Source organism: Hyperoodon ampullatus (genome assembly GCF_949752795.1).
Source record: "Hyperoodon ampullatus genome assembly, chromosome: 2".
NCBI classification, from domain to species: domain Eukaryota; kingdom Metazoa; phylum Chordata; class Mammalia; order Artiodactyla; family Ziphiidae; genus Hyperoodon; species Hyperoodon ampullatus.
This window is the reverse complement of record NC_136915.1, coordinates 65,505,314-65,527,046: the sequence shown is the minus strand read 5'-3', so window position 1 is coordinate 65,527,046 and position 21,733 is coordinate 65,505,314. Positions and strand designations below refer to the sequence as shown.

General features: G+C 36.3%; 1 protein-coding gene across 1 annotated transcript in view; it reads right to left on the bottom strand.

Moving 5' to 3' along the window:
- Positions 1–21,733, bottom strand: part of LOC307070161 (serine/threonine-protein kinase TNNI3K) — a gene marked incomplete at both ends in the record, with an annotated part of 286,301 nt that overhangs the window by 163,407 nt on the left and 101,161 nt on the right. The window contains 6 exons of the mRNA XM_079728397.1: positions 14,696–14,800; positions 15,535–15,729; positions 15,856–15,913; positions 16,014–16,106; positions 17,059–17,115; positions 17,690–17,776. Coding sequence (XP_079584523.1) covers positions 14,696–14,800; positions 15,535–15,729; positions 15,856–15,913; positions 16,014–16,106; positions 17,059–17,115; positions 17,690–17,776 — 595 coding nt within the window. The remainder of the gene's footprint in view (positions 1–14,695; positions 14,801–15,534; positions 15,730–15,855; positions 15,914–16,013; positions 16,107–17,058; positions 17,116–17,689; positions 17,777–21,733) is intronic.

The following is a 21,733-nucleotide window of genomic DNA, read 5'->3' as shown; positions in this document are numbered from 1 at the left end:
AGCTAGACAATTCCAGCTTCCTTTAGTGCTTGTTTGTTTTTGTAGCAAAAACTACTTGTTAAATGTATTTGCTAAATTAGAATAATATATATAGTTGATACATACCGTGTAACTTACTTATAGAAATTTTAACATTTTCAAGTAAACAAATGGCTCTCTGAAGTGGTTAAACCTGCCTTGCCCTGCAAATGAGTACAGAAGCTTAGTATCTAGCTAAGTTTAGCAAACTAAATGAACTACTGCTCAAATGAGAACCATCTGAACTATACATTTCTGAGTCATTTATAGTCATAAAGTTTATCACAACTTCATTGTGTTTATTGTTGAAGCTTAAACATTCACATTGCTCATGCCCTTGTCCCAACTAATTCTGAATTGTCCAATTCAATTTTCTGAATTTGGGCTACACTGACCTTAGATCAGAGTGCAAATGAGAACATTTTTCACAGACCAGTTATTTGACATATACTTTTTCATTTGTTCACACTTATATAGAAGTGCTTTACAATTGTAATTTTGAAGAAATCTTATTTTATATTTCTTGCACATGAGTTATGTTGCTTATGCAGTCTCACTTCCATGATCTTGATTGTAAATTAATTCTTTCATTGTATCTTTCCTGAATCACAACATCAATTTTCATTAGATACTTTAGATGTCTTCTCTCATAAATGACATTTTGAAAACTGAAAAATCCATTCAGACTGCATCCCCATGATCCACAGTTTCATGCTGCATATCTAGCAGCACATTGCTTTTAATCAACTTAGTGATACTAGGGTAGTTTTTTTCTTTCCAGATGTTGTATCTGCCAGTTTGCAATTTTGTAGATCTAATGTCTTTATCCCACCAGTTTTTTTGATGACATATAAACACTCTGGGCCTTTTCTTCACCATTCAATATATGCACTTTCACATTTGGCTGAGAAGTAAATTCTGGTACTGAATATCATTTGCATCAGACCAGAACCAGCAAGAGTAAATAGAGGGTAAGCACATAGTCTCAAAGACACTCTCTCATCTCCCTTCCTGTCAATGTCTACGGTCCTTTGACAGAACGCTAACATTTGCCTTCAGCTAACTTGACCTTAGTGTGATACAGATTTCTATTCAGTGACGGCATCTGAGTAAACCTTTCTTCTTCCAATCCAGTTATGCTGATTCTTCTTCTCTAGCTAGAATTGGTTTTGATATCCTCAGTGAGATTATTTGGCAAATGTTTGTTTCTCCTTTTTATGGTTTTAAGAAGAGCAAATAAATACCTTTTGTTCATGATTAGAAAGGTACAATTCATATTACTTTGCCTATCTCTTTTTAAGGATTTCACTTAATATTTACTACTTATATTAGACAATTCATTTGTATTCACATTAGAAGGAAGAACTCATCTATTTAGAGACAACAATTCAGTGAGTTTTAAGAGACATATACTCCTGTGAAACCACTGTCTCAATCAAGATACAAAACATTTCTGTCACCTCAACAGAATTCCTCACTCCCCTTGTATATAGTTCATTCCTCTCTCAACTCAGCCCTACATAACCACTGATCTGCTTTTTTGACACTGGAGATTAGTTTGTATTTTCTAAAATTGTATGTAAATGAAATCTTATGGTAGGTACTCTTTAATGTTGCCTTCTTTCACATGGCATAAATTGAATGTAGACAGAGAACTCTGACCATATTTGAGTCAATATTTGGAATAATTCTGATCAGTTAGGAGTAAAAAGTAACTAAGAAGTGAAAAGGATAACTTAGGTATTTGTGTTAAATAAAAAAGGGGAAAATCTTAATATAAGTAGATGGCATATTATATTTGTGCTGTTGAAATTACAAGGAATATTTTAAAAAGGAACACAAATCCTTGCCAGAAAATAACTTCTGGGTCAGTCAGTTAACAATTAAAACTTTTCCATTAAGTCATCCAATAATCACTGTATTTAAGAAGCCGAGTGTCAACATAAAGCAAAATTGTGAAATGGTTAATTTAGACATAAAAATATAACAAGTTCAGGAAATGTCGCCACTGGTTTTTCAGGTTCACCTGAATCTGATTTTAGTTCCCACATACTCTTTTCAGAGGATATTTAAATAATTTGACTGTGACAAGCCAAACTGTTTTGATACCTCATTGAAAGTCAAATGAAAACATTAATCAAATGCAAAAATATTCCAGTCAGGCATAGAAATGCTGCAGGTTAGAAAATAAAATGTTGCCTTTGAGAAGGAAAATCAATTAATTCAGAAAAATCAGGTATTGGTTCAAATCTACATGGTCAGTAGTGACTAGAAATTACTAGAATTTCGGGATTGTATTTTTCTTAAGAATCATCAGATAGTCTTGAGCTATATGTATACTGCAAAACCAGCTTGTTTGGCTAACTTTTCACCTGTGTAAATTAGAAAATCAGAGCAGTCAAAAAACTGATTACATTTTCTTTTCTTATAGTCTTCGCTGTTTCTTTGGATAAGCTTTAGTGACTAGCATGCAAATAATTATCTGTAGCACAAAACAGCCAGGTAAGTGACCTGTGGGATAGCAGTCTTAATTGAGAAAAAGAATGACTTTCATATTATTAAATGTTACAGAATTGTTCAATATTAAGTAAAAATTACCTTCTCATTTCTGTTATGAATTCTATAAACTACACCTCCCTTGGTAAGGCAATCTTTCAAATATTGCTTAACTGTTCAGTCAGAGCTGCTCCTGGTTTGTGGGACTAAATGACTATATATCTCTATGTTTTGGACTATATGAGTATATAGTAGGGGGAATAACCTAAGTCTGTCACTTACTAGCTGTATCACCTTGATAATTTGCTTAATGTTTTTAAGCCTTTCTATACTTTATCTTTTTTAAAAAGCTATCATACAGAGTTATGAGTATTTAATAAGCCAATGCCTGGAAATATTGAGCTCAAGGCCTGGCACAAAGAAACATTAATATATGATACTCTCATATTCCTTAAAATGTTATTAATTCATTCATGCATTTGACAAATATTACTTGAACTTTTATTAGGGCCCAGTCACTGTGCTAAGCATTTGGGAATAAAATCCACAGCCCCTGTCCTGAGTGTATAGCAGGGAATATATTCATATACATGAGCAATTTTAAGAGTGCTATCCTGAGATAAGTAAGAGCATGGTGTGCTGTAGGAACACCTAGGAGCACTTCCTGGAAGAAGGAGTAGTAATTAGCCAAGAGAAAAGTGATGCTGGAGGAGGGGCGAGAAGGGACACTGAGGGGAAGAAGGGAAGAAGGTATGGCGGGGTGGGCGTTTTCATCAGAACAAATAGTGTGTGTTAAGCCCTATATTAAATTTACCTTTTCAGATAGAGAATATAGATGCAATTCAGTGGATAAAGACAAAACAAACAAACAAACAAAACCACCCCAAAACAAACAAAAAACAGAAAGGCAAAATAAAACAAAAGAAAAGCCCCCCAAATGTTTTTCTCCCTACTGCTTACAATACTGGGGAACAGGCTTGGTAAATAAAAGCTCTTTAGCCTCATATTTAGGAAGCAAAAAAATAAAGAAACTTTGTCAAACCCAGAAGAGGTTAATAAAAGTTCAGTGCTAAAATGTCTGCCCTAAAGGCCAACCATATCTCAATAGGAGGAAACTCAGAATATCTTTCTCATTCTTTGTATGAAATGGGAAAAAAGAAATTAAAGAAAGAGAAAGAATTAGATGAAGCATGTAATCAATCCTTTCCTTTACAAATCCCAGCAATTCAGGAGGCCTGCCAGCAGCTAAATCTTTCAGGGACCACAGACAGGAAAAAGCCTATTAAAATGTGCTCCATTCCCAAAGAAAGGGGTCACTCAAGATCCTCAGACCCTTAACTCTGAATAGATTTAATGAAAGCCAACTGCTATTTTAAGAATTTAGAAGGGGATTTCCCTCCCCAAAGAAAAGAAGACAGACATCATCAATGCTCTGACACCGTTTCATCTATGGCACCAGGCATGCTTTTCACTAACTTTCTGTAGGTTGTTAAAGCCATTAAAAGAGGATTTAGTGACTAAGAATATGTTCTTCACATACAAGGCTTAAAATGTAATTGATACAAAGACCATCCCTTTAGGATTAAAGAGTTCTAATCATTCTGTGAGCCTCACATGCTCTTTTCTCCATGCTGGTCAAGGTAATAGTCAGCCTTTCAGAAAAGAAGTGTGTTGTCTCCCATACCATTTAATAACCACAACACCTTTCACCCTCAGTGGGAGGAAGATAATCCAGACTACTCTACAAATAGTAGAGATCCAGCAGTTGGATGCAAAATGAACCTTATTCTGAGACTTTCTGGCAACTCATTTCCATGTGATTAATAAAAATGACATACTGATTTCTCTTGCAGAGTCTTTCTCTAACATGCTCCATGTACGTTTGCCCTGACACCCCCTATTAACTGCAAGTGTATCTCTGTGAAGGTAGACATAGACACCATTATCTCCATTTGCAAATGAGGAACCTGAGGCAGAAAGAAGTCAAGTGACATAACAACAGTGACACATGAGAACAGAAATAGAAATGAGAAAAATGACTGTCTTTTGGGAATCAAGAGGGTGTGAAGGGATGAATTCTTTCTTTTCTTTGACTATTGAAAGAAGAGCAGGGGGCAACCTTCTCAGTGTTAACTTTGAAAACATCCCTGCTCCTTAGAGTGAGAAGGACAATATCCCAGTTGAGTAGCCCAGTGAGCTAACTGGGCATAGGGAAGGAAAGATGCCTAACTACATAGATGCTCCATACATCCTCTGCAAAACCAGGGCTTCTCCTACTTGACAGTTTTTCCTGGCATGAACTCTGCTGTGTGCCTTTGATGACGCTTCCCCTTCTCTGCCATTGTGTTCCCAACAAATGACTGTTGAATGATTGAATGGCAGATGTTTAAATTGTATGATTAAATTTTGTGAATGAGCCCTAGGAAGAACAATCACTGAGAAGGATCTTGAATAGTCAAATAACCCTGTCAACCCTCAGCTATGTTTTTATCCAAATTCTGTTCTAGATCTGCATCAACCCAAAGGGAGTGTCAAACTGAATCCCTGTTGCAAGTTTGAACCATGATGGGATGGAGAGTTCTCAGTGAAGAAAGTAATACAGGATTAGAATTCCCTGGCCCACCTTTATATATATATATATATATATATATATGATCTTCAGTCAAACAATCCAGTTAGCTCTTACATCTTCATGACAAGAAGAAACTAGCCATCTGAGATATTATAAACAAAGTTTGTGGTACTACAATCAAAAGGGGAGACAGGTCCTTAGAAATATTTAATTCAGTAAAGAAACGGGCATTCAAGAATATTAAGTAGTGAAAATATTCCTTAAGAAAAATAATGACAATAATATCTAATGCATTTTCTCATTTAAACCCAATAAAGTAAGTATTATTATTGCCATTGTGCAAATTAGGAAACTGGTATTTAAACAAATGGCCCAAGGTAAGCTGTAACACAGCTGGTATTTGAACTCGCATGGTCTGGTTCCATAGCCTGCAATCTCAATTGGTTCATCCTGTGACCTTCGAATAGGGTGGTAACCCACACCAACACAGATTCCCGGAACTGTTCATGCTGCAAGTCAAAAGACTAACATTGTTGGAAGAGTTGCTTCCTCACAAGGCTGACAAGGAGGATTTTGAGACAGAAAATATTAAGCAAGGCAAGAAAATTTATACTTTTCTGCATCTCTTTTTCTAGGCCAAATTAAAGGTAGAGCTATTGAAATTCAATCAATGGAAAAATATCTACCTATTAAGATTGTTCCTCATTTATTAGCTAGCAATTCTGGCTCTGGGCTCCGAGTCAGGCTGCTCTCTATTATAAACTCCAGGATCTGAAGAACATAACAACATAAATGAATCTCAGCAAGCAAAGATTGAAAATGATGAACTGAGAAATGTGCAGATAACCACAAGGTGGCATTAATATCATTATTGAAAGGTTAGCTGCTTAGGAAATTGACATAGTGCCAAGAGGGGCACTCACAGTGCCTCCCAGGAAATGAGAGCCGAGAAGAAACAAGACCGAACAGAGAAAAGCCTTTGTTGACATTTTCAAAAGCTGACTCTATACAGGCCGTATCCCCAAAGGATGGAAAATGGCAATGTGAGGAACCAGCAACACTAGAAAATTGCAAGCCAGCAAGTTCACTGCCAGTCATAGGGAAGCACTGGAAAGGTTTTGGCAGGTCAAAAGGTGCATCCCTTCTCCTCCAAGCTCCACCCTGGGGTAACAGAAGGTAACCCTGCCACAGGGAAAGCACTCCTGTCTCTGGCTTTGGGAATTCCCAGGGTATGGCCATGTTGTACTGAAGAAAGAGGCAGCAGACTGAACCACTTCACCACAAAAAACATGGATGTAAGAAAGTCTAAGGCCAGGTTCCAGTGCAGACTAGTAGCATTTTTATGTCAAATCAAAAGTGAATTTTGGTATCACAGAATTCCTGGTTTTGGCCAAACTCTGACTTTCTATGCTCTCTTTACACACAGATACATTTATTTTGTACACACACATAATCTTGTGTATGGTGTCAAATGGCATAGGGTGGCTTAGAATCCAACTCTAAGATGTGAGATTCAGGGATGTGTCTAACTGGGAGGATTGAGGCAAAGATTCTGATGGAAGTTTCAGCGAAAGATGGCAGGTTTGGCTCGGTCATTATGATAGTGTGGGCAGAATGAAGGAGCTTTCCTCTGATTTCAATATACCTGTTTTAATTTAAAGAGAGTATGTGTCTAAGGGAATTTACTTAATGAGGTGTTAAGTACGAGCACTATTTTTAGAATTGGTGGTTGCAGCCAAAATTAAACCAGACATCCCAATGGAGGCAGCTGAGAGACGAAGAACATTTTAACTGGGCCTGGGAGGAAAATTTAGCTATTTCCACAGGAGTATAAAGAAAGCACAACTCAGGACTAAGGGACGTTATAGGATAGAGTAAGGAGGGGGGACTATTTGGCTGTTTTGGCTCAGGATGAGGAACCAAATTGAAATGTGCTGAGAATGTTTGGGACACATCTGGCCCTCTGGGAACTGTGGGAATCAGGTTAGAGGGCAGGGTTGGATCTACTATCAGAGAAGAGGAGGATGAGCTGGACAGTGAATTTCTATTTAAATAATAGGTAGGAACTTGAGAGTCAGAGGGAACTGTCTGATTCATCTGGAGGTTCAGGGAGCCGAGGACAGACAGACAGACTGACTTTAATCATGTCAGAAATGGGAATGGAAAATGTGACTGAATATCAACACCTGAGTGAAGCTTGCAAATAGGATTTTTTTTAATTAATTAATTTTATTTTTGACTGTGTTGGGTCTTCGTTGCCGTGCACAGGCTTTCTCTAGTTGCGGCAAGCGGGGACTACTCTTCCTTGCAGTACGTGGGTTTCTCTTGTTGTGGAGCACGGGCTCTAGGCACGCAGCCTTCAGTAGTTGTGGCATACGGGCTCAGTAGTTGTGGCGCACGGGCTTAGTTGCTCCGCGGCATGTGGGATCTTCCCGGACCAGGGATCGAACGTGTCCCCTGCATTGGCAGGCAGATTCTTAACCACTGCGCCACCAGGGAAGCCTTGCAACTAGGATTAATTTGTAGAACTAAATGTCTGAGGAACCTTTTCAGATGGATATGGTATAATAAGGTTCTATGAGCAGAGTGATCAGAGTCTGTGTTTTAATTTTCACTTTTAAAGAAAAATATGTGTTTTCATTGACCTAGAGCAAATGGAGCTGTGAGATGTTTTTGAATTTATATAACCTATTTCATACTATTATATCTGATTACAGTACATGTTTTTTACTCTTGAACCATGTTTAGGTTCAGGGACACATGTCCCCACATTCCCAAAGGTATTCTCATGTTTTTAATGTAACAAAAAAAGTGAATGAGAATTATTTCAAAATTAATTTATATATAATATGCTTTACTGAGTAGTTTTCACCACATCTCCCAATTAGTGGTATTAGTTTATACATTGTGAAAATGTGCTTATAAACTAAAAATATTTATTATGCAGTTGACATTATGTTTGTGCAAGTAATTCAGGCAAATCTAGATCACCCTTCTACCCAAACCCTAGTACCTGTTGTCACTAGTGCAAATAAGGTGAATGTAACCCAGACTGCTGGCTGCCTACCAAAACTCATTTCCTCTTCTGGGCACACAGCTGGACTACATTTCCCAGTAATCCTTGCAGTCAGGCATGGCTATTTGAGCTCTAGCCAATGAGATGTGACTGAAAGTGACATATGGCACTCTAATGCCTGGCCCACAAAGCATTTCATGCACGTCTCACATATTCTTGTCCCATCTATGCTCACTTGAATAGAGATGATCCCCAAGGAGACCCTAGATGCAACATGCTGAAAATGGGTCTTGAATAACTTCATGGGTAAGGGACCACCACAACAACCTGTTAATTCACACAATCAAGACACAAACTTCTATTATTTTTGAACCATTATACATTTTGAGGTCTGTTATTGCAGCAGATACCTTAGCTAAACAAATCCAAATTTCATCTTGGAAAGCTGTATAGCTTAGGTTTTTTCCCCTCATTACTCATAGTAGTAATGAAATTGACACAGATTGAAACTGATTACTTAAATTTTTTTTTAATTTTGAAAATCTGAAGTCACCTTATAATTTTGGATATAGACATCTCATAATTAGGCACCCCTTAAGCCCTCAGGCCCTAAGCCCCAAGACATCCCTTGTATGTAATGAATTAACTTCTCTATGAATCCCAAATGGTAACAGCTAGGTCTCATCCTTGGGAAAATTAAGAAAAATATCTCTCAAATCATTTTCCATAGGGCTTAATTTCTTCAGAACTGCAGATGAGAAAGAATGGAAGCATTACAAAAACATGAAAATGTGCATGCTTATATGTGCATTGATGTATAATATTCATATATATTTATGTGAGTCTTTCTCTATATATGTGTGTAGTGATTTACTATACATAAGTCTATATTCTTCCAGGGTTTTATAGCCTTGAATACTCGTATGAACTGTGTGCACTTCAGTTGTCTAATATTGAAACTTTTACTTCTGTTTGGCTGCTTATGAAGATTCTACACTCCTGGGAACTTTTCTAATATTAAGTATGAATTATAAATTAGGTGCTCAAGAATGCTTTAGTATACATAGCACAACTCCCATGGAAACTGCTGGATCTTGGAACCTACTCTGTGCCATAGGTATCATGAGCATGTGGATCTGTCTTTTGCATTAGTTATTGAATGAATGAATGAATGATTATATTGTATTTAGGGCAATGACTTACAAAACATTTGGAATTACATTGTGACTTGATTTCCCAATATTCCCACTCCACCCTGGAAGAAGAGAAGGATGAGATTGTATAGCAAATCGTTAAGAGGAGTAATTGGTATTAGACTAGAAGGTAGTTCTCAGTGCTGCCTGTATATTGGAATCACCTGTATTGCTCTCTAAAAATATGACACCTGGGCCCCAACTCTGAGATTCTGATTTAAGTAGCATCAGGGTTTTCTTAAAGTTTTCCTAGAGATTCTAATGTGTAGCCAAATGTGAGAACCACTCCAACTAGAACAATGTTTTCTCTCCTTGCTTGATTATAAGAATTAGCTGGTAATCTTGTTTAAAAATATAGAGTCTCAGGTACAATTTAGGACATTCTCAATCTGTGCCTTTTAGGAAGGAGTTTTTTGATTTTTTTTTTAAATGAGGGCCCCCAGGTGATTCTTATGACTGGGGAATAATACTTAGGCTCTAAGCTCTGCTGGAAAGGGGCTACGGTCTGTCATCCTCAGCTGTTCCTCCAAGCATAGCACAGACTGGCTCATATCAACCATTCAAATATTTTATATTAATTAATTAATTCATTTAATTTTAAAGTGGAAATGAGTGAAAAAAATTGACAAAATTAAAAATGCCACTTGTGACTGTTTTTATACTAGAGATTTACAAAAGTAGAGTTGTGAAGAATTTCATGAGTTTCAAGGGTTCTCTTTTAAGACTTACTATAAATATTGCAATGTAATCAATTAATTGGCCTGCATTCAAGTATTCAGAATTCTTTGCAAGATGGTATTTTCCAGTGAATGCTAAATTCCTTCTGTATAATCACTTATTAAAAAGTCACAAGCGAAAGGAATTGCTGAGAGCGAACTCTATAATCTATGTGAACCAAGGAATACAATTGTACCTAATAGGTAACAGAAAAACAATTAATAATTTGTTGATTTGTACTTGATTGCTGTTTTTTAAAAAAAATGCAGGATTTTTATATTTTGTATTCAACTGAAAGGCAAACACATACATCAACTTAAAAGAATTATTAAAATTTTTAATCAATTTTTTCTTTAGTACCTTCTGAAATCTTCACTAACTTAGTTAAATCCACCTTCAAAATTAAAATTCTTTTAGCCTTTACTAGCATTGTCATTTAAAATTATCTGTCATTTGTCATCAGCAAGTTGGCTGTTTTTAAGTTATCACTAATTATTTTCCTTTATAGTCACTCGAATAAGCTGACACTCAAAAACAGCCCTTAGATCTAGACCTAGACCCCCAATTAATTAGCTGTGTTATATAAAAATAAATATCTGTATGGATGAGAATATTGTGGAGTGTTTTTCCATCTACATTCTTGACCTATAAAGGAACAAGTGAGGGATTAATCACAATAACAACTGTCATTTCTATAGTGCTTCACACTTTACAGGATGCTTTCATATATATCTCTCTTGGGAGTGCCATGGCCACTCTGTTGGAAACATCACTGTTTCATTGATTACAGTGTTGTTATATAATTTACTTAAATACAGAAAAGACCATTTATTTGATGTTTGCAGTGATGTTTGGTTTCAACATCAAAAAATTTGGAAAATGGACTTTACCAAGAAAACAAAGATAGCTGCTAGTATTAAGTAAAAAACATTAAAATGTTTAGCTGTAAACCATGTTTTGTAAGCTCCAATGCCACAAAATGAGCATATAAATTGGACCAGGTATAAACTGGTAAGTTGGTAGGTGGTGGGGTCTATGACAAATTGAAAAGTACCTTCCTGCCTACAGCTACACATTTAAAAATATTTAAACATTATGGGCCAAAGAAGACATATCCGTATGCCTCATATGCAACTTCTGTTCCATACTAGTAGAACATGGGGTGTAGAAGAAGAAATAAAGCAGAAACACAGAAGTACAAGGAGATGGTATGAGAAATGGTTTGGGTCACAGGAATTGCGCCTATAGGACTGAAGTACAAAGAGCAAGGTTGATTAATGTGGCCGATGCTCATCCAATATCATCCAGCCTCCTCCTATCTCTCTGTACTGACTTGGTTTTGCTGTTGTGGTTGCATCAGCATAATATAGCTATAAGCATGTGGCTGTGGGCTTAATATCTTTAGTCAGTTTACTTACAGTAAAATGGACATAATAATAACTGTATTATAGGATTGCTGTGAAATTAAATGAAAGCATACATAACAAGGGCTTAGAAGAGGTTTTTCACATTGTAAACACTGAATAAATTCTCATCATCATCATCGGAAAGAACCACTTCCTAAAGCATTCCTTGATTTATATGGTAAGAAACTTATAAGGGAAAAGGCAAAGTGTTTTCCTTTCACTCAAATAAATTAACAACCACAAAAGCAAAGATAGAAGTGTCCCCTCTCTGTGGGCTGATCTGTAAGCTCAAACAACTTCTTTCTTTTAGAACTGTAAAAGGTATTGGGCAAATTAGTCAGACTCTATCTACAAGAGGTCATACTTGTACCAACTAGGCCATTGTTTTCTGAAATGACATTCATCGAAATGTCTCAAGAATTTGGTTCAGTTAAAAATGCATTGACTGAACACCTCTGTGTAAGACACTATGTTTAGTTTTGGAAATCTGAGATGAAGAGCACAGGATTGCTCTTCCTGAGGCCCTGACCTGCCCAGAAAAGTTGGGGAGAGAAACATGGAAACAAGTCATTTCAATACAAATGTAATGCCTGAGTTCCTCACTCTATTACGTACATCTTTCCCTCTACCTCTTTCAATGAGAAGGACTTTGTAAGCATTGTGCAAATACAAGGATTAGTATGCTATGAAAAGACTGAGGAAAGATACATACCTATCCTTCAAAGTCTAGTTTTAGCTCTACATCCTCCAGGAAGCTTTCCATTCTACTTTGATCTTTAATTTACTCAAAATCTTTTGAAAATTGCTGATTAATCATTTTGGTCCTTAATCATTTTCCACCTTAAATGGCAATTAATTTGCTTCCTGGGCATATGTTTTATGTCTCTAACCACATTGTAGTAATAAACCCTGAGGAGAAGGACTTAGACTCTTTTGGGCAGTACACATGCTACATTTGCATTAAACTGAAAAACTTAATGTTTTATTGCTACCAGATTAAAGAGTAGTAGAAAATAGTCCACAAATAATAAATACAAGAATTTGGTACTCTATTATATTGAAGGCACCCATGAAATAGTGTTTCATAAGACTTGAAGACTTTTTGGCACAATTTAAGTATTTAGGTTAGATTAGAGACAGAAAAACTGGTAAATATAAACTTATATCTGTTACATAATACATGTTCTATTTTCACTTTTAATCAACAACATTTATATTTTTGGTCCTGCTTTATAACCTGGTGGCAACAACTTACACTTATTCACAGGGCAAGAGAACACACTTTCAGTTGCCCCACAAGTGAAGCGTTGCAGCAAGAGAAAACTTTCAGTGAGCACATTTGTTTCAATGACACATGCAAAGATAGTTGGGATAACGAAACAATATTCTTAAAACTCACAAATCACCAGTTTGAATTATGCTAATTTATCACCTAAATGTGTTTCCTGAACATTGTTACTGAAACCCAAAGAAAAAATATGTTTATTAACATAAATATTTTTAAAAGAGAGGTAAAGAAAATAACAGGGAAGAAATAAATTTTATTTGAAAACTAGTAAATAATTATAAATAGATTGAGTCCTATATGTTTACTTCCAATATCTAAGATTCAACCACTCTTCATATCTAATTTATTTTATCTCTCCTATCTGTCTCTTCCTTTCATTTCCTCTGCCATTAGTGAACTTCTGCTTTTCATTACTTATCTAGGTCATTGCAACAACTGCTTCACTCATTTCCCTTCAAGTTGATCTATAATAAAGATGCTGAATTAATCTTTCCATACTACAGTCCCAAATTTGTGACTTCTTGCTCTAACATCCTCAGTGCCTCCTTCTTGCTTACAGAACAAGGTCTAAACTACCTTACTCTAGCATTCACTAATTTCTGTGCTCTTGTTTCAGTTTATTTTTCTTTCCCAAGAGTCCTCTTTACACATTAAATACACTACCTACATTTATACATTTCATCTACTGAAGGAAACTATTCAGTGCTCCTATACATGCCTTTAACTTTCTAATCTCTCTCTTTTTTTTTTTTATGTCTTCCTTAAGCTTAGGATATTCTTCCAAATTCTAACCATCTTTTATGGCCAAGCCCAAAGTTCACCTATTCCATAAAGTTGTTCTAAATTTCTCAGAAGTAATTAATATTCTTCTTTCTGAAATTTTATAGAAAATATTTCACTATTTCCTTAAGAGAACTTGTTATTTTTACACTTAGAGCATATTTAGGTACTTTTCTCCTCTACTAGAGTAGCAAAGCTCCTTGAGAATGGAGTCTATGGAAGTTTCACTTGGCTCTACTGTGCCAAGTATAAAGGCTTTGAACATAGCAGCTACCCAAATAGTTACTGAACAAATGACTGGAGAAATTAATGAATACTTAGCAGTTTTAGAACTGTGGGCTTTGTATAAAGGATCATATATGGGATCTACTTGAACCTTACTGGCAACCATGAAATGAAAGTTATTGATTTTGAATAATCCAGCTTATTTCATAAACCAGTGGTTTATCAGATTGGTGGTTTTCCAGATATTCTCCTTAGCACCTTTGAGATTCCAGAGAGATGGCCCAAGGATCTCCCTCTTTGGCAGTGGGAAATGGTAAATGAACAGAATTTTCCACTGTATACTCTGCCTTCAACTAAAGCTGCTCCTTTTGTGTATCAGCCTTTCTCTAAGACTTCACTTAGAGAAAGTGTTCACTATTTAAAAAAAAAAAGAAAACCTTGGGGTTCCACCACCAAAACATTCTAGTTCTGTATTTGTTTCAAGTCTCCATTCCACATGAAAACATCTTCACATGATAACCAGGTAAATGAGCTGCTGTGTTTTGGCTGAGTTTATAATTATAAGGAAAATAACAAAATGTTAGCACAAAAGTAGCATTTCAGATAATTTTATAACAGGTCCTACTATAATACCTGACTTTGTATGAGACATGACATTCTATAATGGTCATTGATCGCAATCCTTGATCTGACTTTACTGGCCTGAGAACTAGCCAGCTGGTGAATCTTACAGATGTCATAGTCTTTCTGCATATTTTTCACAGATTTTAAAGGTCCCTGAGAGGCCGTTTATACAGCTTTCTATTTCTGTAAAAGACAATGACAAACCTTTCCATCCCCTAGGCTTATGGTAGCCTGTCCCCTTACCCACAGAGTAGAAAACCGTGTTCTGCAATAAATCTAAAATGTATCTTCACTGAAATCTGTCTTAGACTCCTAGTAAGTTACACAATTCCAAGTTCATTATTTAGAGGGAAAAAATACCTGTTTAAGTCACGGTGTATAATTGGCTGTGTCAAGTTGTGAAGGTACTCCATACCTTTGGCAACATCTACTGCAATAATTAATTTAGACTGCAAGTCAAGAATCCTAGAATTTAAAAATAGATTTAATGAGGATGAAATGGTCAAAGCCAATACCATACCTTTCTAAAAGAAATCAGTAGTGTGTGTGATTTGTTATTCTGTATAATTTCAGCCTTTTTTGCTTGATTGAACATTAAGCTAAAAATTCAACAAATTTGGAAAAATAACTTTTCTACATCTGATAATGCTTAATTATAGATCAATTCAGATACCAGCCCCTCTTATTTAAACAGTCAACTTGATTTTATAATCTTTGTAATTTTATATTTAATTTCTTTGTAATAACATAAAAATGGAATCTAATCACTGAGTAAAAACCACATTCTAATTATCATATGCATAGATCTAGGAAGTAAATTCAAATTAGACTTGTGCAAGACTATTCTTTCTTAAAACTTAAAAAAATAAATACTGTGACCCCTGGTCATTATTTTCTTCTGATCTTAGACATATCTGCTTTACTGGTAGGTCAAATTTAGCCTAATTATTATAAGCTTCAGTTACTAATTTAAATTCCTTGAATTTGTTATCTTAAACTGAATTCCTGTTAAGAAAGTACAGAAATCTTTCTAGTCATTAAAACACAATTATTGGGCATAAATTATTGCCATCTTTAAAATGTCACATTTCCTAGCGCTCAGAGATATCAGAAGGTAAAAGCTCACCTAAGCAGAAAGCGTATGAGGTGTTGCAACTGTAATTCCAATGACATGTAAAAAGATAAGTCAGAGACCATACCTCTTCTGTTCATGAAGGAGGGAGAATAGAGAACCCCCTGATATGTACTGAGTGACGATGGCAAACTGGCTGGGATCATTCAAGCAAGCACCCACAAACTGAATGACACAGGGATGATTGAGCCGGCAGAGAATGGACACCTCTCGGCAAAACATATCCACATCTGACTTGGAGCAGTAGGTGTTGGCTCGATAACTGGAAATGACAGCAACAGGAAGTTTTCAGTCAACACATGAATCAAAACAAGGGGCTACCCATGCATATGCTTCTCAAAGTTTACTGCTCTACTTGGATGCTAAAGTTTCTCATTAGCTTGCTTACCGCTTTATAGCCACTATTTTATTTCTGCATCGTCCTTTATACACTTTCCCAAAAGAACCTAAAATTGTTTAAGAGAAACAAGTAAACACATATTATTAAACTGAAATCATTAAACTAAACTCATTAAACTAAAACAGACTAGTATTTTCTTAGGTTACCTGAGCCGATAATCTCATGGAACTCAATTTCTGAGAGCTGAAGATGGAAATGTGAAGGCAATCCAGCCCTTAGAAGGAGAACATCTGCCTTCTCTGCAAACAGGAATTATTATTTTATTTTTTAAGATAAAAAGCACACATTTGGATGCTTACACATACATGCACATGTATACTTAACCAAAAACATCATACCCTAGTAACATTTAATTTTCCAACTGTAATTGAGTACTTGGAGATACTAAAACCTTATCACAAATGATCCCTATTCCCCTACATTAAAAGCCCGTTAGTTCTCTGTCTCTGTTATCGGAACTTTGTTATCAGAGCTAAGGGTTTATTCCTGATTTGGTCAGCCACTAGCTTGTCTGTATGATGTGGCAACTCTGGAGTACAGTCTATATCACATCATGATATAAAGAGTCTTATCTGGTCAATCCCTGCAACCTGTCACAAAAAGCTTAGTCAAATATCCATAAACTAAACCTTCAAGAGATTCCAATTAGGAAATAAGCATATGAATTATTCAGAAGAAACATTCAAAACCAAAAATAATTTTTAAAAACTTCAAATTCTAAATAAATATAAATTTACAGTTGAATATTTTTTACTTTCCTGATTCAATGGTATTAATTTCTGTGTATAGCATACATTCAAAAGAGTTCCCAAAGTATTACTTATTTGGGATCTTTTGAAAAATAATTTATTTTTCAATTTTTTTCCCTATGACAAACCTTTTCCCAGTTCTCCTTAAAGATATTAATATTTATAATTTATATTTCATTAAAAATACAAATGTCTATGTGAATTTGATCTTCTTTTAATATTCATATGGAATTTTCACCATTATACCTTTATGAACTAGGAGGACATATGCAAAATAACATAGCAGATGAGGTTAATTATGGAAAGAACGGTCTGTTAATAATATTGTTTATGCTTGCAAAATAGTCATTTGTAATATATAAAAGAAAATAGAAAGTTATCATATTTGAGGCAATAGTTACTGTTAGTAATAAAATATAACAACTGTCCCATATTAAAATACCTTTTGTCATGCTTTTAATCTTCCCCAAAGGGGATGGAACAGACACATAGGAGCCATCTAGAAATCAAATTATAGAGTTAAAGGTAGCAAATATTTTTTTTCCATAAAAGCTAAACACTATAAAAAGTAGAACATGACAAAAGAAATTTGCTAAGAACACCAAGTGAGACTCTAACTTAAGTCTAGGCTTTTCTCTAGATACTGAAACTGTACAGCAAGTGTTTATTTACAGGGTACATAAAATGATTAAAAATAAAAATCCAAGGTCTAGCAGACTCCAGTGGATTTAATTTGTGTCTGCATATGATTATTCTCTGTCCTGTCTTAATAGATCATTGAAATGGAAAATGACTGCTCTCAGCTTACCCAGGCCTTCCCAGTCATGCACCAGCCTCATAAACATCCAGTCCAGGGAATGTAAAACTTGGAGGAACTGCAGATTGGTGAGTTAGAAAGTAGCCTAAGTGGGGGCTTCTTTATTTTCAGCCTCACCCAGATGTAAATCTTCTTAAAATAAAGCTGATCTGACATGCCTTCATCTCTAACCCCAGAATGTTGGTAATAGAAACACAGGTTTACCTTTAGGTACAATATTGCACTAACAATGAAAATTTAATAAGAAAGGGGGTACCTCCTCCAGGCTGAGAATATTCATTACAGGGCAATTCATCCTGAGGTCTCTTATAATGTTTCAGGAGTGTGACAATTGCATCATGTCCTTTATGAAAAGACAAAGAAGGACAAAGGGTCTTAATTCTTGTTTGATTTATTCAGCTCACCACCTAATTGAAAAATAACCAAGGTAGCTTGAAACAAGATTAATCTTAAGAGGTAATACACTGCAATAGGAATTTAGTGCTCTCATTCATTCATTCAAACTCTACTATCATTTTGTAATGTATAACAGTATTGAATCACTAAGTTGTACACCTGAAACTAATATAATATTGTAAGTCAAGTACACTTCAATTAACAAAAAAAAAGACTGATATATGTAATGTGCTATTTTAGGCACTATGTTAGGTATGGGGGGATGCAATGAACAAGGCAACTATGGTCCTACCCTTAGGAAGTTTAGTGTAATTGAACAAATAATAAAAATGATAAGAATTTCTAAATGAGTACATATCAAGTGCTATGGGAGTATATAATAAGAGCACGATTAAAAGAGTGAAAGCATAGTTGGTAACCAGGAAGGACAGATGTATTTGCTGTGATTGAGCATTACATTTGGCTGGCAACTGCAGTATAACAGGGCATTAAGTTAATCTGCATAGGTTTTTGTGGCAGGAGACAGCTGGCTGCCTACCAATATTTGTAGTTCCCATTCACAGAGTGATTTTGTCACTGGGAATGGCTGCCCACCCAGGGACAACAACTCCATATCCCCCTTGCAGCCAATTGTGGCCTTGTGACAAATTCCCATCAAGTAAATATGAGCAAAAGTGAAATCACTTCCAGGCCTGGACTTTAAGAAATAAGTGAGTCTTCTCTCCCTATCTGCTGGCTGGATGCAGAGGGCTCTGAGGCCATACAGGAGGGGAGAAAGCCATCCACTGACCAGAAATGCCCACCCTGGACTATTACATGACTGAGAAATAAATTTCTATTTCATAACACCACCAAAATTGGGGAGTTTGTTAATTGTACTAGGGACTTATAATTGTGAAAATGCTAAATAAAATATAAAAATAAAAATGCTAAATGCTCCTCTGAGTAGAAACAATTTTCAATAGAACTACACTTTGATACTATCTTATGCTTTAACTGTGAAAATAATCTACTGTAGCTAATTTATACAAGAAGAAAACAAAATCAACCTTAAAGACCCTGCCAAGAAACTTGTGAAATACAACAGAACTCACTGTAAAAAGGGCAAAATTTAGAAACTGAAAAAGTATAAGTGCTTATCCACCATGAAGGGTTCATAGTTAACACTGGTTTGAATACACCTAGCTAATGCTTATTAAATCCTCCCTTCAAAAAAGAATTAAAATTAATAGAGCATGCAGGATCATAAGATGAAATGATTAAGATGTTTATCAGCACTAAAAGCTTTTTCAAATGTAACATTCCAAGTCCAGATTCCTCAAGGAAAAAAAAAAAAGAATTGTGACTATGATTGTTAAAACTTGTAGCAAAACTGAAATCTACAGAGTTAACAGCTAGTGTCCATTTTCTTATCATCCATAGCTTTCTATTCATGACTGGCAGATCTATGATTTTCTCAAATCATAGACACAGGTTATGATGAAATAATGGGGAACCAGTCCCATCAATACTCTTTCTTTGGACTCTCATGTGCTCACAATCAGGGAAACCTCAAAACATGAAAGACATAAGCCAACAGGTAACTTTCTAAAGGAAGAGCCTACTAGTCAGAAGGAAAAGAGAATGTAAAGAGCCCCAAATGGGAGAAAGCATGACATGTTCAGAAAATGAAAGATGGCCAGTGTGGCTGGAGCATTGCAAGCAAGGATGAGTGGTACCAGGCTTGGCTGGAGAAGTCGGTGAGTGCACATCATGTGGGGTAGTGCTTCTCAAATTTTATCGTATGAGAATCACCTAGAGTGCATGTTGAACTACAGATTCCTGAGCCCTACTCTCAGGGATCCTGATTGAAAAGATCTTTAGTGGGACCTGAGAGTTGCTTTTCTAACAAAGTCCCAGGTGGTGCTGATCAGCAGTCCACACTTTGATATTATTGATGTGGAGCTTTATAGCTTTATAGGTTAGGATAAGGAGTTTGTGTTTTAAAGCAGATGAGATGGGGGGCTACTAGAGGATTTTAATTAATTGAAGGACATGGTTTGTCTTTACTTTTCAAACATATCCTTGTTTACAGATTACCACTGATGATACATCTTCATAAGGCTGTTGTAAAGACTAAGTGAGATTATATATGTAATATGCCTAACAGTTCTAACACATAAATATTCCTTTTGGATCTTTTCACTGTTTTCTTGCTTCACTATTTTGCCTCAAGAATTGTAAATGAACTTGGAAACTCGTTTTTGGAACTTCAGATAAATGTTCTAAATACCAATATATTCAATTTTTGTTGCTGCCATTGTTAATCACCACAAATCTAGCGGCCTAACCAATTCAACTTTGTTATTTTATAGTCCTGGAAGTCAGAGTCCAACACGGTTCTCACTGTGCTAAAATCAAGGTGTTGGCAGGGCTGCATTCCTCCTAGAGGAACATCAGTTTCCTTGCCTTTTCCAGCTTCTAGAGGCCACCAACATTTCTTGGCTTGCGGCCCCCTTTCTATGTCTTCAAAGCCATCAATGGCTGGCCTGAGTCCTTCTCACATCGTATCACTCTGGCTTCTGTTTCTGCTTCCATATTTAAGGACCCCCATTATTACCTTGGGCCCACCTGGAAAATCCAGGATATTCTCTCTCTCAAAGTCAGCTAGTCATCAGCCTTAATTCCATCTGCAATCCTAATTCCCTTTGCTATTTGCCATGTAAGGCAGCATACTCACAGGTTCCAGGGAATAGGACCTGGGCATCTTTGGGGGCCATTGCTCTGCCTACTACCTTTAGTTGTGATGAAAATCAAATCTCAGTGTGCTTTGTTTGCATGTTGGTACAGCTTTTCTTTCTTCCCCATTGCTAATGGCCATTTGAGCCTAAGAATAAATTAGCACCACCACCAAGAATTTCCTCTGGAATTAAAACACCCCTTCATCTGTCCCCTTGCTAGATTCTTAGGTTCTAAGGTTTTATCTGCTCCTATCCACACTGTCTGCTCCTACTTTAACAGGACCTGTGGTGCTTTTGGAGTTTTTCTCTTACTTAATTTGATCTTTAAGTGTTTGGGACAGGAAAAACAAATCAAAAACAAGGTTTTTTTCTTATTTCTGTTTTTCCTAGGACAGGCTCCTTTGGGGAAAGAAAACAACCCAAACCACAAGCATTTACCCAAGTACAACAAAGGTTAATTCACAGAGCCCACCTCCTCACCTGTCTCAGCCCCTCTGCTGGACTGACTGTGACTGACAGCTGAGAGGGCCTCCTGCTTTCCCTAGTGAAGCAGAAAGCCACATCTTGAATCCTGAAGGCCTGTGTGAGTCAGTGATCACACCCTTGATGTTACCTTTCATCTCAACAGCTCTCTTGGCTCCACTTGCTCTGAGCAGTTTTAATTTCCTGCCAGCGCAGTGGCACAATTTGCTGGCATTTTCTTTAGGATGCTTTTCATCAAGAGCCTAATGAGTGCCTGGGTTCTAGCTGATGATAAGCATGAGGCTGCCAGGGAAATGCTAAGAGGCCCCCTTGGCTCTGGAAGGCATTTCCGCCCGATTTCCCACCTCCTGCTAACTGTGGACTGAGGCACACATGTATGGGAAATTCTCCTCTGCTCTCATTGCACTGACAAACTACAAGTGTATGCAAAGAAAACTGAAAACCACTAGGACCCAGCTCCCTGATACTTGGCTATGAGGGGTTAAGCAGAAAAATGCCTTGATGGAACTCACTAAATGGACTTGTAAGCCAAAATCCTGATAATGAATATATCCAGATAACCAAGGCACACTAATGGAACACGTCCAGAGATAATCGAAGTCCCACTAATTAAATAAAATGTTTTCCCATATCTAAGAATTTACTATCTACATCCAAGTATTTTACCCAAATAGGAGGTTGCTATGATATTAGCCTAATGC